The sequence below is a fragment of the Montipora capricornis genome, chromosome 13, assembly GCF_036669925.1.
Source record: "Montipora capricornis isolate CH-2021 chromosome 13, ASM3666992v2, whole genome shotgun sequence".
Taxonomy (NCBI): domain Eukaryota; kingdom Metazoa; phylum Cnidaria; class Anthozoa; order Scleractinia; family Acroporidae; genus Montipora; species Montipora capricornis.
In genome coordinates this window covers 37,965,271-37,983,321 of record NC_090895.1, presented here as the reverse complement: position 1 = coordinate 37,983,321, position 18,051 = coordinate 37,965,271, and the positions used below count along the sequence as shown (strand labels likewise).

The 18,051-nt window shown below is 41.2% G+C and overlaps 3 protein-coding genes across 9 annotated transcripts in view; 1 reads left to right on the top strand and 2 right to left on the bottom strand.

Annotated features, from left to right (window-relative positions):
* Positions 1 to 247: 247 nt before the first annotated feature.
* LOC138029206 (jhy protein homolog) lies at positions 248 to 5,941 on the top strand. Its single transcript, XM_068876911.1, has 3 exons — positions 248 to 1,674; positions 2,854 to 3,000; positions 5,736 to 5,941. The coding sequence occupies exons 1-3, from the start codon at positions 343 to 345 to the stop codon at positions 5,928 to 5,930; spliced, it is 1,674 nt and encodes a 557-aa protein (XP_068733012.1). The 5' UTR covers positions 248 to 342; the 3' UTR covers positions 5,931 to 5,941.
* LOC138029207 (N(4)-(Beta-N-acetylglucosaminyl)-L-asparaginase-like) lies at positions 5,933 to 13,673 on the bottom strand. The gene is made up of 10 exons (XM_068876912.1): positions 13,550 to 13,673; positions 13,206 to 13,344; positions 12,213 to 12,369; positions 12,044 to 12,092; positions 11,927 to 11,965; positions 11,626 to 11,714; positions 10,010 to 10,025; positions 9,343 to 9,410; positions 8,531 to 8,638; positions 5,933 to 6,577 (listed from the first exon to the last, which is right to left on the bottom strand). The coding sequence occupies exons 1-10, from the start codon at positions 13,659 to 13,661 to the stop codon at positions 6,434 to 6,436; spliced, it is 921 nt and encodes a 306-aa protein (XP_068733013.1). The 5' UTR covers positions 13,662 to 13,673; the 3' UTR covers positions 5,933 to 6,433.
* Positions 13,674 to 16,024: 2,351 nt separating this feature from the next.
* The window catches only part of LOC138028232 (serine/threonine-protein kinase SIK1-like), a 36,432-nt gene continuing 34,405 nt past the window's right edge, over positions 16,025 to 18,051 (bottom strand). For all 7 annotated transcript variants that reach the window (XM_068875696.1, XM_068875701.1, XM_068875695.1 and 4 more), the window contains exon 10: positions 16,025 to 17,743. In XM_068875696.1, coding sequence (XP_068731797.1) covers positions 16,400 to 17,743 — 1,344 coding nt within the window. In that variant the 3' untranslated portion in view covers positions 16,025 to 16,399. The remainder of the gene's footprint in view (positions 17,744 to 18,051) is intronic.

Genomic DNA, 18,051 nt, shown 5'->3' with positions numbered 1-18,051 from the left:
GTGCTTACAATAAGCACAAGTGAGAACTGGGCTTAATGCTTCTGCTTGCGTCGCTTGTGAAAACCAGGCTAAACTTCTGGGTTTGAGACTTAACCTGGGGGTGTTCTGGGGAGTGAATGGGTTAATCAGTCAAAAACTATGTTCTCCCCACTGGGGATTCGTACTGAGGGCTCCACAAGCCGCGCACTTCTTCAGTCGCTTGCGCCCCTCCCCCTCCCACTAATAACATTTGTCTCTCATGGCAACGCGTAGAGTACCATGGGTAGTATTTTCAAGTCTTCGCAGTGAACCAAAAATTGCTCTGTTCAAAGTTTGGGCCTCAAAACTCATGAAGGATATGCCATGTACTTTAACTTTCAAATGGAGGATCACGTAGAGAAAGGACAAAGCGACCCCATGGATGGTAGAATAACAACATTTGCGCCGCCGACTGTTTTAGCAGCCATCTTGGATGACAATTCTGTTGCTAGAGATGTAAAAGTTGCACAGAATACGCTGGATACAAGCAAAACTGGAAGGCGTGCTGCAGTATTAATAGATAGTTTGGATGCTTCTTTACATGATTCACTCGAATCAGCGCAACTGCAAGGGATCAGTGAACTTAGGGGTCTTGATCAAGTTGAATCGAAGGAAGACCTATCGTTGTTTACAAATAACTCCAAATTAGTTGTTAGTGTCACCAAAGAATTGCCTGACTTTCCAAAAAGTTCAACGCCAGTACAAAAGGTTGTTGAAACAAAGGAAACGTCTGCTGAAAAAACCTTGAAATCTCGTCCATCACAGCACATAATTGAAAGAAATAAGAGGAAAGTCAGCAAGCGATCATCGACTAAATCAAGTTATGCTCAAATTCATGCGATCAAATTGAGGAATAAGGATAACATGGGACAGAGAGCGAAAATGCAGGAGAATCAGACTGAGGAAATATCATTCGGCTCTGACGTTGGAATGTATTTAGGAAACGAAGGACACGGTCATAACAGCGATTTAAATCAATTTTCTTATCCTTCCTATATTCGACCATTTCATAATAATTCGAATAGTGAAGAACACAGTGGCTTGGAGGAGCATGATATTGGTTTTGCAGATGATAGCTTTTTGAATAGATCTCTGATTTCCAACCAAAAAGGAGAGTCGTATTACAGCACCAGTGTGAATTATAGCACTCATCTAACAGGTCATACCAGTGAACCAGTGTCACATGAGAGAGAATACCAAAGTGCAAAGTCACATTTTAGGCAGTCGCATGGAATTGTGGATCCAGTTGGTTCATTGCACCATAACTTCTCCACGCAATCAGCGCCACCAGGGATGTATGGTTACCAACGTGAGCCACTTATCACAAGCTTACATCATGTCAACGAAGAATTTTACCTCTCATCATTTTTGCAAAACAGTGATTTTGTGGATTCAGTTCACACAGAGAAATTCCCTGAATCCAGTCTTCAGAAGAGGTTTTCTTCGGAGCCCCGTTTAGAGAATCTAAATTTTTCGTCATCGCAGAAAGGAACAGATGTTCAAAGAAACAGTAAAGCCGCTAGCAGTAATTCAAGTTTACAGCCACCATATAAACCTTACACCTTACAGGACTACAAAACTTTTACGGGGTCAAAAGCCAAATTGTCAGCTGGTGGACTGGGACCTAATATTAATACAGATGATTACAGAGAAAGGGTAAGGAATATTAACTATGTGATTAAATAATAATAAATTATGTTTAAGATGATTCCTCAGTATTGCACTGTGCATAGAGTGAGTCAATATTACAAATTGGTCAAATTTGTAACATTGTAAATATGGTGTACATGTAAGTCAATCATACATGCTGAAACGGTTCTCAAAACACATGAGAGAAGTCGTGAATGACCACAATTCTTTGCGAATAAGCGCGCGCATTCCAAAAACATGGCAAATTTTGTTGTTTCTATCTACGATAATCGAGATAGACAGGTACGATGGTGGTTTACTCTTAAACGAGCGTGGTGACCTATTTTTTTTTTATTTCGTACAAATTATGCCCTTTAAAACAAAAAAAGAATTAAAAATTTATTTGAAGGAAAAAAAGATATAGCTAAAAAGGTACACAAAGCCCCTTACCCAGGGATGTAAATTATGATCTTGAAAACAACGACTGGAGAAACGTTTTGAGTCAACGTTGTTCTAAGTTGAGTGATTTTTCTTTAAACTATGTAAAACATCAGTACAGCAATCAATGGGGTAAGATTGGCCCATTATAATTATCTCTTAAGCAAGCACAGTAACATCTTCTTTATTGTAGTTTTCAAAACAAGGATTAATAGGCAACATTAAGGGAAAGTTTCAACAACTTTTTTTCCTGAGGAATCACCTTAAAGTGCCGGTTGTAGACAAAAGGGAGAAGAGATCTTTGCACTTACAATCTGTACAATTGAAGCCGACTTTTTCAGGTGTCTATAAAAGGCAATGAATTGCTTAAATTGTCCAGATAAGTGCGAAGATCTCTTCTCCCTCTCTCTTAATGTTTACTTTGTTTCCCTTATGAATTCTACATTTTGAGGGGTTAATTATGCATCCAAAGTCATGTTAATTGTCATGTTATGTGCTGGAAGGGTGGAATCAGCCAACACCATCTTGGGACTTTCAGATCAAAATCCTTGCTCCAACCTGCATTTTAGTAGTCTCATTCACAGCCGTTTTTGGGATGTCAAGCAGTGATTCCCAACCCCACCCCCAAGGAGGAGGAGGAGTTTTAGTTCTGAGCTTTCTTTCTCATTTTGTTGAATCTAACGAACTCAGGGAATCCAAGTCCTTTTAACCTATTAACCATCCATATCTTTATCTGTGTCGAAGTTTATATACTATTTGTTTTACCAGATAAAGAAAGTAATCAAACAAAGAGACTATGCTACAATGTTGAGAGCACAACATTCAACTATGAAAAGGCAAAGAGAGAGTCAAGGCCCTGCTACTCTTGCAGCAAAACCACACCCAGTAAAAGAAGCAGAGATGAAACGGCAGGCAGTGAGTCAATATACTACTAATATAAATATACTGTATCATCAGAAACCCATAAGGGTTGAAACGTGTAACGGCCCCTTGTGTGCTGGGAAACAAGCTTCTGAATATTCCAATTTGCTGAGTACCATATTTGGAACAATAAAAGTGAGGGGTTTCCAAATATGGTACTTAGCACTGAAACGTTCAACCAATCAGTTGGCACTGAATATTCGGAAGCTCTGAATGCGTGTTACACGTTTCAACCCTTATGGGTTTCTGGTATCATTATATCTCTCAGATGATACATGCACTGTGATTGGCTAAATCAGTGGGCCGTATTCTACGGTGCGGCCTGCTGTACAGCCCACTAAATTTAAAATTTCAATAAAACATTATCTAGAAACTTTTTCACACCGTTTCTGTTACATAAACCTCTTGCAAGCAACTATACCAAACAGCCAAGAAGATTTAGTTTTTCAGATTTTGATATGGCAATCTTCGTGGCAGTTGAACCTTCCACTTGACTTCGACTAGTTTCCTGGCCCGTGTGCCGAATTAATCTCAGAGATATAATAAATATCTTACTAACCTCGTTTCCTCTGTTTTTTTTTTCCTGTTGATTTATGGCCCGCGTGCTTTGCGCTTGTGCCATAAATCAACAGGAAAAAACTCGGTCCGTAACTTACAGTGCAGACCTCAAACTCGATTAGTTAGAGGTACAGGTATATATTTATTGCAACTGTGCTTTTCATGATTTTTCGGAATGTCACCTGCAAGCAAAAACCACCAAACTTTGTTTTAGCTTCCATCAATCAAACTTCTAAGCTAAGCTGCAAGATGTCAAGAAGCTGGAACCACCCCTATGATGCCTCTTAAACACTGGTTTTCATTAACATAATCATTGACGGTGATGGTCAGCTCAATTATAGATTACAGGAAAGAGATGATCCATTACTTCTTACTGTACAGTGTACAGTACTTGGCATGTGTTCTCATGTAGTGTACAGGACTTGGCATGTGATCTTTTTCTAATATATTTACTCTATCAATCAACCAGAATCGTTGTCTCCCACAGTAAGAAAGTTGTGAGAGTAACCCATTGACTCCTCAGCTGACAAGTAAAAACTTTTTAAAGGGGCTAGGTCACGCTATTTTTAGGTAATTTTGATTAATTTTGTTAATTATGAGCTCTAAACGTCAAACTGGCAGAGCAAGAGTTGTTCATTTGCAAAATCACGGCCACATAACAACTGAGAATGACATTTTGATATAGACTGATATAAATTTGAAAAAAGGTGGGCTGACGTTTTTCAAATTTACCCAAATTCAATCCATTTCAATCCTCTCCAGTTTTGTCCATCCATGTCCCTTCTTGGCTTCCCTGTATTTTGTTAGAGTTCTTCTATAGTTTTGAACAGTTATTTTGATATTTTAGTTAATTCTATGACCATTCGACCAGTGCTGAAAATGCCTAAAATAGCGTGACCTAGCCCCTTTAAGTCTCACTCCCAGGCGTCTATGGGTTAATAAGGTAAAAAACAAGTGTTCTGCAGAAACATGTTTGTTAAACTTAAAATGGCCATGTTCTTTTCTTGTTTTATCGTCTCTCAAGATATTGAGGCTATGTCACCATGCCTGTTGGTGATACCTAAGTTTGCTTTAGACTGCGGCTGCTGGATGCCAGCTGCAGTTCACAATATTTATGAATCTTCCCCTAAAGAGCAATAATAAATTTATTATTGTTCTCCTGGAGTGAAATTGCTTTGGGAGATTTTCCACCAAAAAAGACAAAAGAATTCCCCATGACAGTTTTAGATTTAAGTCCCCCAAATTACCTCATCCAATAATAAAGCAGTGACAAGAAAATGAACTACTGTAAGGAGTAGGGATGGTGCAGTGGTGAGAGCACTCGCCACCCACCATTGTGGCCCGGGTTCAATTCCCAAACTGGGCATCAAATGTGGATTGAGTTTCTTTGTTCCCTACTATTTTATTTCTTTACGGTGTCTGCAATTTAACAAATTGATTTCAGTTTTTCATGCGTCTGTCCTGTTATTGATCGTGAATTTTGTCAAAGTAGCTGTGGATCCACGAGGCGATAGCCAAGTGGATCAGCAGACTACTGATCAATAATAGGACAGATGCATGAAAAACTGACATTAATTTGTTTTTTACAAGAACAAAAAGGCAGAGCGGTCAACATTAAGTCAACACGAGAAGAACGCAAGGCAAATGTGTGAGAAACTTCAATCTGACGCAAGCAATATCGCACAAATTATGAATTTATGTGTCTGTCCGCTTATTGACCACAAAAATTAGCCAATGAGCATGCGAGAATTTTGCAGTCATTATAAAAAAGCATTTTGCAGCTAATAATCACATGGTACAAAAAACCGCCCGCCCCTACTGGAACACAAATTGCCCACTAGGACATCTAAAACAAAGTAAATCTCAATTAAGTTGCTTTGTTTTAGATGTCCCAGTGCACAATTTGCTCTCCAGTATGGCAGTTTTTGTACCATGTGATTGCCAGCTACAAATGGCCCATGAGTGCCCAGTGCTAAATACAGTGTTCAGTTGACTCGTCAGTGAAGTCCCTTGTTATTCGCCCCACTCAAGTGGCTTATTGCTGTGTAAGTGTAGGCCCAAATAAAATCTTAATCAAATACAAATCCAATCCAAAGTATTTTTCCAGGGGAACTTTCCATTTGAAGGTGACGTATAAGCACCACAGTAATTATTATTGATTTTTCATTCAGGCATTGAATTATGCCAAGAATGTTCCAAAGCCGAAGCAAGCAGTAAATAGGAAGGCTTCCAAGTCCGGGCTACACAGAGCTGAAAAAGACGATCAAGAAATCACTTTGCTCGAGATTCTAAGACTGAGACATGAACAAGAGAAGAAAGAAGTGGACAGTATAAGAAAAGACCTTGCATCCAAGCTCAGGCTGTAACGGACATTAAAACAATAATAATTTATTCCAGGTATTTATTAAGGCACTTCACTCAAATTTGGTGTCAACTGGGTCGACACCAACTGGCGAATAGAAAGAGTTTCAAAAGGTGACCTCAGGTATGGCATTTGCCCTTCGACAGAGCTTGCTCTTCTGTCCACAATTATTGTTTCTTTATCTCTCTATTCCTTTCGCCTGCAGGGCAGGCTCATATGGGTTTTTTTTCACGTGGTGACCATTTTGAGTCCCGAGGGACTGAAAACTTTTGTCTTGCACCCCCTGAACTCGTTTCCAAACACATCAACTCGAGGCTTGGGGTGCCAACTCTATTGTCTTTGACCAGCATGGACCCCCGGTCACAAAGGTCCATTAGTCAACAAGTCCTCTTTGATGATGAAACTGCTCACTACTCGCTACGCTTCAAAGATGGCAACCTTGCGTGCTTCTTTTTCTTCGGACTAGAGCTTTCATATCAGGTTGACCCTGAAGTGGTACATGGACAGTTACTCCATAGCAACGGCAGGCTGCACTCGGATTTCTGGGCAGTTCATTTGTTCTGTCCAAACTACAAATGGAAATCCTTCGAATTTGGTTTTCAATCTCTTGTCTTCAAAGAAGTGAACGGTACCAGCCACTCCAACTTCACCCTGTGAATAAGGGGAAACAGAAATTCATTTGAAAGGCCCAGACGGTTTTCAGAGTCCGTCGTTACTACGAGTAAGAACAACCCGAAAAAAGTATGTGGAATGAGGATTCTGTAATTCGAATCTTTCATTATCAGTTTTTACATCGAAAAGGAGTAAAAGAGGTTATTTTAGGGAGACATTTTGCAACCCCTGCCACCACCCACCCCCCTAAAAAACAGCAGAAATAAATTGGCAAAAACATCCATCCAATCAAATGGCATTGTTATATAGCTGAAAATTTTCCCCCAACAGCACGCGCGCTCATTGGTTACTTCGAGAACACATGACATCTAACAATAAAACTGTTTCTCGCCAAAAGTCTTTGAGCGGGCAACAGTGCAAATTCTACGACGTCAGAGGGTAACAGTGCACTGTTACCCGCGAATGTTGACCGACGACCGTCGTTGTTATTGCCATGGCACTTTTTTCTTTTCGCACAATACAACAAATCACTTAATGACTGGTCCCTCGGGAAACAGTTCATTTTGTTTCCCTCAAATTTCAATGTTTCCCTCGGCTGCGCCTCGGAGAAAACATTGAGATTCTCGGGAAACAAAATGAACTGTTTCCCGAGGGACCAGTCATTAAGTGTGTATTGTTTTGCAGATGACGACAAAGAAACGTGCCGCACGTGGAGCACGATTGTTTTTCATCATTTAAAAGTACTTTTTTGACGTCAAGAGACAAAATTTAAACTTAAAATAACTTCGTTTACTCCTATGCTGGTTACCGTGACCATAACAAATGGACCCTTCTAATATTTAGCTGCTGGACGAATGTCAAAATAATATCTAAACATGTACCTAAAATATATATGGCAAAACAGAACTCATCCAAAATGAGTTATCAAGTTGGTGAACTGGGGAACTATTCTTGTTGGAGCGGAAAATTCTAATTCATTTGCTACCATTGATGTCTGATAAAGCTACAATTGTAGGTACTAAATTAAAGTTTCATTGGAATGGTGAATATACGACCATTGTTGGTGATGGCGTCTTGAAAGAGTAAATCTATTAAAAGTTTAATGTCTCAAACCATTGGTTTCTGTTTCGCTACATCTCTTGGCAATTAAAGAACGTCTCTGCAATCAAGTTCATCAAATTCTCTCTGCCACGTTTGGTACTTTTAACTATCCCAGCGCCTAATTTTTATTTTGTACCTGACAAATACAGTCTGTACTGCACTGACAAATTTATTAATATAGAAGATGAAGTTGAATGATCGGGGAAACGGCCTCATCATCCGTTCGATTTTGTCGAACAGCGATGTTGAAACCGATTGCCCCTCCCCCCCCCCCCCCCACCCCCCTTCCCCTTTCAGCCGTGTGGATGATGTTGAATGAGTTTAAAAGCGTGTATACTTTTCTTCAACGACAATTCAACATTTCCTTTGTTTCCGCAAATGTTGAATGAAGTTTAAGCACTTTGCCCCCCTCTTTCTTTCTCGGTCTCTCAATGACGTATCTATGTCCGTATCCATAGTAACAACCGCGGCTGTAGCCTGGGACCAGAAACCCATAAGGGTTGAAACGTGTAACGGCCCCTTGTGTGCTGGGAAACAAGCTTCTGAATATTCAATTTGCTAAGTACCATATTTGGAACAACAAGAGCGAGGGGTTTCCAAATATGGTACTTAGCACTGAAACATTCAACCAATCAGTTCGCACTGAATATTCGGAAGCTGTGAACGCGCGTTACACGTTTCAATCCTTATGGGTTTCTGCTGGGACTCAATACAAGGCCTTGATGATGAGTTGAAACCCTTTGCCCACCTCAGCAGTCAGTGTGGTTCAACATCATTCAACAAAATCGAACGGATGTCGAAGCAAATGTTGAAGGCATTTGACCGGACCGTTACGGCAACCTGCAAATTGGCAAAACTTGTTTCATTTCAATTTTTTTCTTTGCAAATTACCTTTGTGTTGAGGGCAATTAGCGCCATCTCAAAGGGCTGAGATGTCGTTCCAGCTTTCCTCTGTGCGTGCCTCACAACTCTTTCACAGGATTCTTGTGGCGAAGATCCCTACCAAAAAATAGGAGAAAAAAAGTGAAGAGAAACGAAAACTCGGTATTAAATAAGTAAGTTATCTAAGGGATTTTTCAATAATACTCATTTAACCCGAGAAAACAAGTTATTGCTGCAATCACTTGCATGATTTTCAAATTATCATTTTATTTGACCAAAGTTGTAATATTCAGAATAACCAAAGTTTTTGTCACAAGCTTTTCATTATATCCCGGAAGGATGGAGTTGGGGCTCACCTTAGGTGTTTCTTCAAGAATACCAAGAAATCGTGCCATAGCCACTTTGAATATTATTGTTCCCGCGCCAAGATGTTAGGTATGAGGGATTTAGCATTGCGGTTCCGTCAAACGGCAACTGCAGCTTGCCATGAAGCATGGCACTCATTTCGACTTTTCTCTCTGTTTTTAGAGGTTGTGCGATATCTCTGGATAACTGGTAAAGATAAACAAGTTACTTTTTGAGTCTGGCGTTCGGCGTTTTGCCGTAAATGCGACGCTGAATCTCTCTATGAACTTGAGAATCAACTATGTGTGCAGCTCATTTCTTCCCAACTGTCCTTAATTAAAGCTGCCTTGCCCTGCGCATCGCGATAACGTCCCATGCCCAGCCTTCGGCTCCTAAGAAGGCCAGGCAGCTCAGTGGGGTTTCCTATCCATCCTTACTCGGTGACGTAATCTTTGACCAATTATTAACAAACAAACCTCCTTCATAAGTTGAACTACATGAAAAGATGGGCAAAACCTCATCATCTTATCGCCATCACCGGTAGCTGCAATTGAGTTGAAATACTAATTAGCGGCACGTGACAAAACGTCTTAGTTCTATTTTGAGTGTACAGTTCTACGAATAGTCAGGTCATGGGGCATCTTGGTTTTCAAAATAATTCATAAAAGGCACTTGGGCACCATGAAAAAAGCTCTATCGTCGCAGTTATGAGGGCAAGTTTGCAAAGAACCTCCCAAAAAAACTGATCTTCCACTGAGGAAAATCGTTTCAAATCTATATCATACTATGACCTCAAAAACGCGCACTTTCCCAGCTCCCAGATGGGTGGTCATTAGTCCTGTTCTTTTACTTAAAAAGAACATGTCTTAAATCTGCAGTTACACATGAATTCTCTACCATATGTTCTCAAAAGTTGGGCGTTACAAGTAACGCTTTCTTTGTCGAGAACAAAACTTCACAAAATTCTTAAGCTCAACCAAGGAGTTAAACATTGTAGATACGGACCCAAAGACTATCAGAGTACAGCGCCGTCACAACTGGGCCACGCTTTCTCCATACCATGTCATTAAAATTTGTCACTTCTCATAATTATTATTATTGCTATTATAAACCCTCTAATGGCGGGAAAGGAGTGGAACAAACCTGCTGCAGCCCCGACCTGGAAGAAAAAAATGGAAGATTTTATATTAACTTCTTGGCACGTGGCTATTTGGGGAGCAAACTCTCCGGCAGGTCATAGGTCTGACACTTAAGGGGTCACTATATAGGTCATTGTTTTGTCGATGCTGAGACAACTTTGCTTAGGGGAGAGCTAACTATATCTTTGTATAAAGGGGTAGTTTCTAAAGAAACTGTGGTGCTGCGTCGGTGGGGAAGTAGTATACAAAAATTTGGTTTTATCAACGAAGTTGATAATGTAAATTGGCCACCGTACAGAGATTCTAAAAGCTGACGTTTCGAGCGTTAGCCCTTCGTCAGAGCGAATCGAGGGATTATGGGTTACGTGTAGTTTTTATAGTAGAGTAGGAGCTACGCTATTGGTGGTAACATGGCAACGTGAAAAATAGGAATATATTAGTTAAATGAAAAGCGTTCGTTAATACCGTGAGGATTAAGGGTGCCGATTTGAAAGATGAATTTTTGTTCCAGATTCTTGCGGCTTTCCGTCGTACCTAGATGTAGGGAAAGGCCGCAGATAGCCATGTGTGTTTTGGAGTGGTTAGGCAGATTAAAATGGCGAGCGACTGGCTTAGATGCATCGTTGTCATTCTTCTCAACATCGCGGAGGTGTTCGCGGAATCGGTCACCTAGTCGTCTACCTGTCTCACCAATGTATAATTTATTGCATAACGTACAGGTTATGCAATAAATGACATTTGCGGAGGTACATGTGAAACGATCGGTGATCTTAACAGATCGCTTAGGTCCCGATATCTTGCAAGTGTTAACAATGAAAAGACAAGTTTTGCATCGTGAGCGCGCGCATTTGAAAGTGCCGGGTTGCTCGTTAGTTTTGAGCGCGCTTCTAACTAAGCGATCTGGTAAGATCTGTTAAGATCACCGATCGTTTCACATGTACCTCCGCAAATGTCATTTATTGCATAACCTGTACGTTATGCAATAAATTATACATTGGTGAGACAGGTAGACGACTAGGTGACCGATTCCGCGAACACCTTCGCGATGTTGAGAAGAATGACAACGATGCATCTAAGCCAGTCGCTCGCCATTTTAATCTGCCTAACCACTCCAAAAAACACATGGCTATCTGCGGCCTTTCCCTACATCTATGTACGACGGAAAGCCGCAAGAATCTGGAACAAAAATTCATCTTTCAAATCGGCACCCTTAATCCTCACGGTATTAACGAACGCTTTTCATTTAACTAATATATTCCTATTTTTCACGTTGCCATGTTACCACCAATAGCGTAGCTCCTACTCTACTATAAAAACTCCCGTAACCCATAATCCCTCGATTCGCTCTGACGAAGGGCTAACGCTCGAAACGTCAGCTTTTAGAATCTCTGTACGGTGGCCAATTGACATTATCAACTCCGTTGATAAACCAAATTTTTGTATATCTTTGTATAGTTTTTTTCGCCTAAGGTTAGTACTAATGAAGGTAAGGGCTGTGTCGGTATTGGTGTTGTAACACAATGACCTTTGTTGAAACCTCATAACTCAATTGTGACTCTAATAAACCTGATGCAAACACATGCATGCGTGTCATGACATAGATGCTATGTCTCCTATTACCTCGTCATCGGCATACAGTCCTGACCCAGGGAGGGGTGAGTCTCCCACTCGGCCAGGATGCTTAAAAGGCATTCCACTGGATGAAACACCTGTGGGAAGAAGTTTAAAACGACACCTTTTTTTACTATTATTCACAACAAATTGTGCAATAAAATATCAAATGCTAACTACATCAGAACAATTGGTTTCCATCCTTCTGAATGAGTTTGTGCTGATCCTTGTATTGCCACTGGAAACCAGGCCTTATAGAGAAATCAATTCAAGGTTATCATAATAGTATTGATAATTTTCCTCATGTTACCTGCAGCCATCTGCATATTGGAATCCAGCACAAGTATTCCTTGCAAAGATAAAATCAAGACATAAAAATGTGAAAACAAATCTAAAGAAGAAGATAATAGAGCTAGAGGTAACTCACCAATAGTATCATGGCTTTCAATTTCCTTGTTTGGTTTCTTGAGAAACTCCTACCACAAAGAGGAAAAATGGCTTGAAAATTACGCCTCGTTCACAATCATCAATCATTGAACTACTGGTAGCACACTGTAATGGGCAGCAGTTGAATGGCATGTATCAAAAGAAATCACCTCATATGCTTCCTTTGATATCTGGGTCTGCAGTGCTGAATTGGGCTCCACAGGACACCCATTGTTAATAGCAAAATCCCTCACTCCCTGACCCACTAACATACTGTGGGGTGATCTCTCCATGACACATCTGGCAACCGAAAAAGGCATGGCAACTCTGCAACCGACCGTAAGAGAAAGCTCTGATATGTTTTTGTCCAGGGTATGGTGAATGAAAAAGGTGCATGGTTAAAAATTCCCTCTTGCAGTACCCTCCAATCCACATTTTGCAACCTTAAGTATTTGTGGTTTTTGCCTCTTCTGCTTCCCACCCTTTTATGCAAACTTGTCGTTATACTCTCTTACTGGCATTGCCAGTTGCACACAAACAATCAAACACACATAGTCCCAATATATGTGGTCGTGTATTTGATCGACTCTGTTACTGCATTGTTCCCCTTCTCTGACTTTATACCAGTCCCAGCGCTTGTGCACCATGCAGATGCCAATAGGCCTTTTGCAACTAACGTTCACATGGTACAAAATCCGCCATGCTGGAGGGCAAGCTCATTATTATTCCCCCAGTGGGACATTAAAACAAAGGTAAGTCAAGCTTGAGTGGTTCAGGTTTCTTTGTTTTAATGTCCCAGTGGGGAAATAATAATGAGATTGCCCTCCACCATGGCGGATTTTGTACCATGAGATCGTTAGTTGCAAAAGGCCTATTACACAACGGCTCACCCCACTCTGTGTATATGTGTTCTTCACTGACCACTCCCCTCAGGGGTATTTGAGTGTCGATGAAGGAAATCTGTTTTCTCACCATAATCCCAACCCAATAATGCTGTGTAATCCTTGTTTTCCCCCCTTCCCATCCACCTACCAGTTCCAATACAGTTCAAAACTGTATTTATTCATGTCTCCCCCTATTAACTTCGTGCCCTCCCAATTCCCATCCCCCCCTTCTCCCTCCACAGTACAATGCAATCCAATAAACAATGTGTGCTCATATACCCTTGTAAAGATGCCACTGCACCAAAGCTGCAATCTTTTCCGACCATGACTGCAGCATCGCACTCCAACACGCCGATAGCATTTGGGAATCCCCCTCTGCCAACAAAGTAACAGCCAGTCTCGGGATTGTTTTCAATCCCTAGGAAAGACAAAAAACAAAATTCAGTCGATTACAAATTACAGTTTCGCAAGGTCACACGCTTGTAGCCGGGACAACTGAAAAGCCGCCGCTTCTGGGATATATGAAAGCAGATGAAAGGAAAGTTAAACGCAACAGACAAAATGTTGACGCATTATAAGCTCATGCTCCAATTGAAATGAGCCTAGAATCGTGAAAAAGTTACCGTTAATTCCAACTTCAAGGGCATCAATACACCCGCTTCCCGATTTTAACTTGTCGGAAATCGATTTTACTGCTTCCAAACTAAACGGCCAAGTTCCAACAACAGCCGCCATATTGAATGTGAACGGTGGTAGACTGGGTAACACGTACCAAGTCTCCTGCCGGGGTGTAGAAAATGTCTTCATTCGATCAAATAGGTTTCTAGTGGGAGAGAGAGAGTGTTTTTGTGGCCAAAATTGTTGGTTTTAGGGACGAACCACGCAAAACCGATAGTGGAGTCAAGAGAAAAAGAACAAGAAAAAATAAGCACTTCATGCATGGATCAAAGAGTTTGTTCACATCGTGGAAACCTCTTCCTGGTGGTGGGAATACCTTGTACACCGAGCCGATTGATATATACTGCATTTAAATATTCATTTCTTTCCAAAGATTTAAATGTTCATTCTCATAACTAGTACCATAGGTTTTTCTCTTGTGTTGGCATGAGAATTTGGTGTAACATCAGATCACATCTCTCAATTCAGCTGAATAATCTTCATTCTCAATGCCTGTCTGAATGAAATTTCATTAAAATAATGAGGAGAATTTACATATTGATTACTCTTCGGAGTCAAAGGGTTAATTTTTTTTCCTGCTCGCGAGGGAAGACATTCAAACATTTTGCTCAAGCGGCATGAGTAAATGAAGCGAGGCTATGATCCTTGCAGTTATGAACGCAAGTAGAGAAGCGTGAAAAATTCAGGACTTCAACGCGGTTCGAACGCGTGACCTCGCGATTCCGGTGCGACGCTTTAACCAACTGAGCTACGAAGACACTGACGTTGGGAAATGGTCATTTGTGGGTTCCGATGTTCCCGGGATGAACGAATCAGCGAATGAAATGATATATGAAAGGAATCATTTATTGAACTGCGGATACAAAGTAGGCTTCTCTACGCAATTGCTAAATTTGCGTTCATAACTGCGAGGATCATAGCTTTGCTTGATTTCATACCCGCAGTTTAATATATGATAGCTTTCATATATCATTTCATTCGATGAGTAAATGACAAAGAAAAAACGATCATGCACAACTTTATTTTAAAATGTACTGTAACCAAAGACCTTGTACGTGATCATCGAGAGCATCTAAAGGTTGAAGGCGGCCAAGAGGCGGAAACCGAGACAGATTTATAATTTAATTTTTTTATTCTTTTGTTAAATATTGACAGGATCTGATCGATGGTTGTTATAAATCTACTTTCTCTACAAAAGGAGTCATAAAAAGCCTTTTTCTCTATCTTTTAAAGAAATATATTCACCATAGGACTATATCTAGTATACGTTTCAGGTTTAAGTCTCTCATTGCTCAAAGCAAAATTTAGTAACACAAGTCAACTAGGGGAAGGATATTCTCTTTTCATAGAGCCATACCATAGAGTTAAAGTTAAGAGGTTTGAAGGTTTTAAAACTTGAAGCTCTCGCAAATTTAAATTAAGGGTTTTGGAATTTTAGCTTCAAGTATATGTCACAACTATATAAAAATATTCATACTGCAAGTTAACCTCCGAGTAAACTTGAATGAAGGTGGAAATTCTCGAACGGCGTGATTATTCCAAGGGGTAGGGGGTGAAGAGTACCATAGGCCTCAACACTATGCTTTAGATAATGTTTAGGCCTAGGGTTACCATTTTGTGAAGATTTGGGTTGTTTCAGCTAAGGTACCCTTCACCCCCTACCCCCATCCCCTACCCCCACCCCCACTGGCGTCCTGGTTATCTGGAACCCATTCTCAGTCTGTCTGACTAGCTATGATAGAGGCACCCGTTGCTTCAAGATGTGTGTTACTTTAGAAACTATGGCTCCGTTTTTTCTTTTTCAGTAAAGTAAACTGGCCAACAAACAAATCCCAGCATCAAAGATTCTAAAAAAGAAACGTCATTTTCTTCACCCTAGAATTGGTATTCAGGAAAGCCTAACGTCTTAAACATCAACTCTTCAGCTAAAAGTGACCAATTCACCTTACCGACTGAAAGTGGGTTCATTTGACCGTATTCAGAAATAGGCCGGGAACAAAATAATAACACTAATAATACTCTGGGATTTTTCGAAATCTATTCCCAGAGTGTTTTAGAGTTGTGCATCGATTTGTTTAAAACAGCAGTTGGAGCGCATAACTAGAGACGAAACTATCCCGCTCATGCAGGTGTCACTCACCAGCACAGACATAAAAAAGTTCTTTGCAGAACATTTCATACCGGAAGAAAAAGGGGAGAAACATTCATCCAATAAAATGGCTTTGTTTTGCAGATGACGACAGAAAACACGTGATGCAGCGCGATTGTATTCACTCATTAACCTTTTTGTGAAGTAAGCGGATCACGATAAACTGAAAGGAGCTCTTCTACGTCTAAGCTGGTGGCCGTGACATAGGAAATGAAACCACGCCTGTGTTCAATGCAAAAACCTATAGCTTTTCAGATTATGGTACAGTGTATTCAAACGGTTTCAGCCTCGAATTCTTGTAATGTGTTCCAACAACTTAGAGAGGTAAAATTCATTTCAGAGAAAAGATAAATGTAGTGGCTGTTAAGTGTAAATAGTGAATAATCCTCTGTTTATCTGCCCTATGACGGGAAGATTTTTGTAAATAAACAACATAAATAATTAAATAACAGTCTTATTTCAGAATACGCAAAATCATATAGTTCCTCTCTGAACCCAATGTCAGATCGTGAAACTACACCACTGATAGGCAAACCAGAATGTGATTCTTCTGCGGGCACACTATATTATTTGATTTTATTTGAGCAACAAGGCCTAGACGTAAGACTTAAAAACGTTAACGATACTACGACGACAACGTCTTTCCTTAAAGCGAAATAATGGAATATCTACCAAAGGTTGTACCACTGTCTCCTTGAACTAAGGGTTCCTTGTTTTCCAGAGCGTCCGTAGGTATTTCGCTTTCTAATGGAGGCAGCATGCCGCAGATCTGAGCGCGCTTATAAGATGATGTTCTAAACACTTGTTTATGTGGATTTTGTTTGTAGGAAGGCGTCCGCCGAAGTGGATTGTGGCGTGCATCGATATGAAGTTGCTGAAGCTGGCGATGTAAGGGTAACGAATAAGGAGCATTTTGGTCCGATTTGAAACCAGGTTGTGGGTCTACAACCGACTTCATTGACGCTTGGCTCCCGCTAGTTCTTTCCTGCTCATTGACAGCCATAAGTTCTTCGTAATGTTTCTGCAGTTCCTCGCGCATTTGTTCGTATTTTATTTTATACTCGGAGTGACATGCTTGTTGATCAGTGAGCTCTGACGGTGAAAGTGACTTTTGATATAGTTCTTGTAGTTTTTGATGCTCTTGTTGCAACCGTTTGATTCGATTGTGAGCGGTGGACACTCTTAAGTGTTGATGAAACGCCAGAGTGACGGCATTGCCGTCCGACGCGCGCCGCCCCAGCGGCACGTGATGAAAACGTGTCCTGGTTGGTTCATGCAGGTGCTGCCCTGAGCCTATTTGCGACATGACGGGTGGCGTCGACGTAAACAATCCGTTATTTGGCGCGCAATGTGAAACGACAATAGTGGGCTTTACATGTAACGGCAGAAAGTTAGAGCCTTCCAGAATGTCCTCTGAACCACCCCTTGCGAGGAGAGGATGGTATGGAGGAACAACAAGTGGTTCCTTTGGCATGGTATGAACAGTATGTCGCCGAATTCTTGGTTTTTCTTCGTCTGTATCATCACTATCCATTTTCTCCACCGCAGGAGATACAGGAGAATCAGACTCTCTGCTGACCCCATTGTCTAGCGACAGACCAGCTCCTATCATCTGTCGCGGCGATATTGAGCGCGCTTTTAGTCCAGGTTCGCGTATCGGTGACAGTTCTTTGACACACTCCGTGGCGATTTCGCGCCTTATTTCAGGCGGTGTCGGAATGCGTTCATGAAGTTCATTGATGGCGTATTGGAGGGGGATATACGGTCGCGCCGGTTGGGCCGGCACGGCGCGCTGTGCGGCGCGGCAAGGCACAACAACAACATTAGTCCTACTCCCCCGTACAACAGCAGCCTCCGCGATTCCGCTCGGCCGGCGAAGCCTGGTCTCGAGCTGTGTTTGAAGAGGATAGCTTGCCCTGTGTTGTCGCAGACGATCCACGAGTAAGTAATAAATAGCTGTATGGTGGTCGTATGCGTTATCCGCCAAGGCCTAGGGATAAAGTAAAAACATCTGGGTCAATTTAGGGAAGGCATGAGTTTAATAGATGACTGGTTCACCAACCCATTCTTATAAATTACTTGTTAAGGGGAGCATGGATAGCGCAGTGGTGAGAGCACTCGCCTCACACCAATGTGGCCGGTGTCATATGTGGGTTGAGTTTGATGGTTCTCGACTCTGCTCCAAGAGGTTTTACTCCGGGTACACCACATGTTCCAGCACTCGGCAAAGTCCCTTTTTGGCTTATGGCTGTTTCTGCTTAGGTGGCCTCATACACCGTAAGCCTTTTTAGAGACATC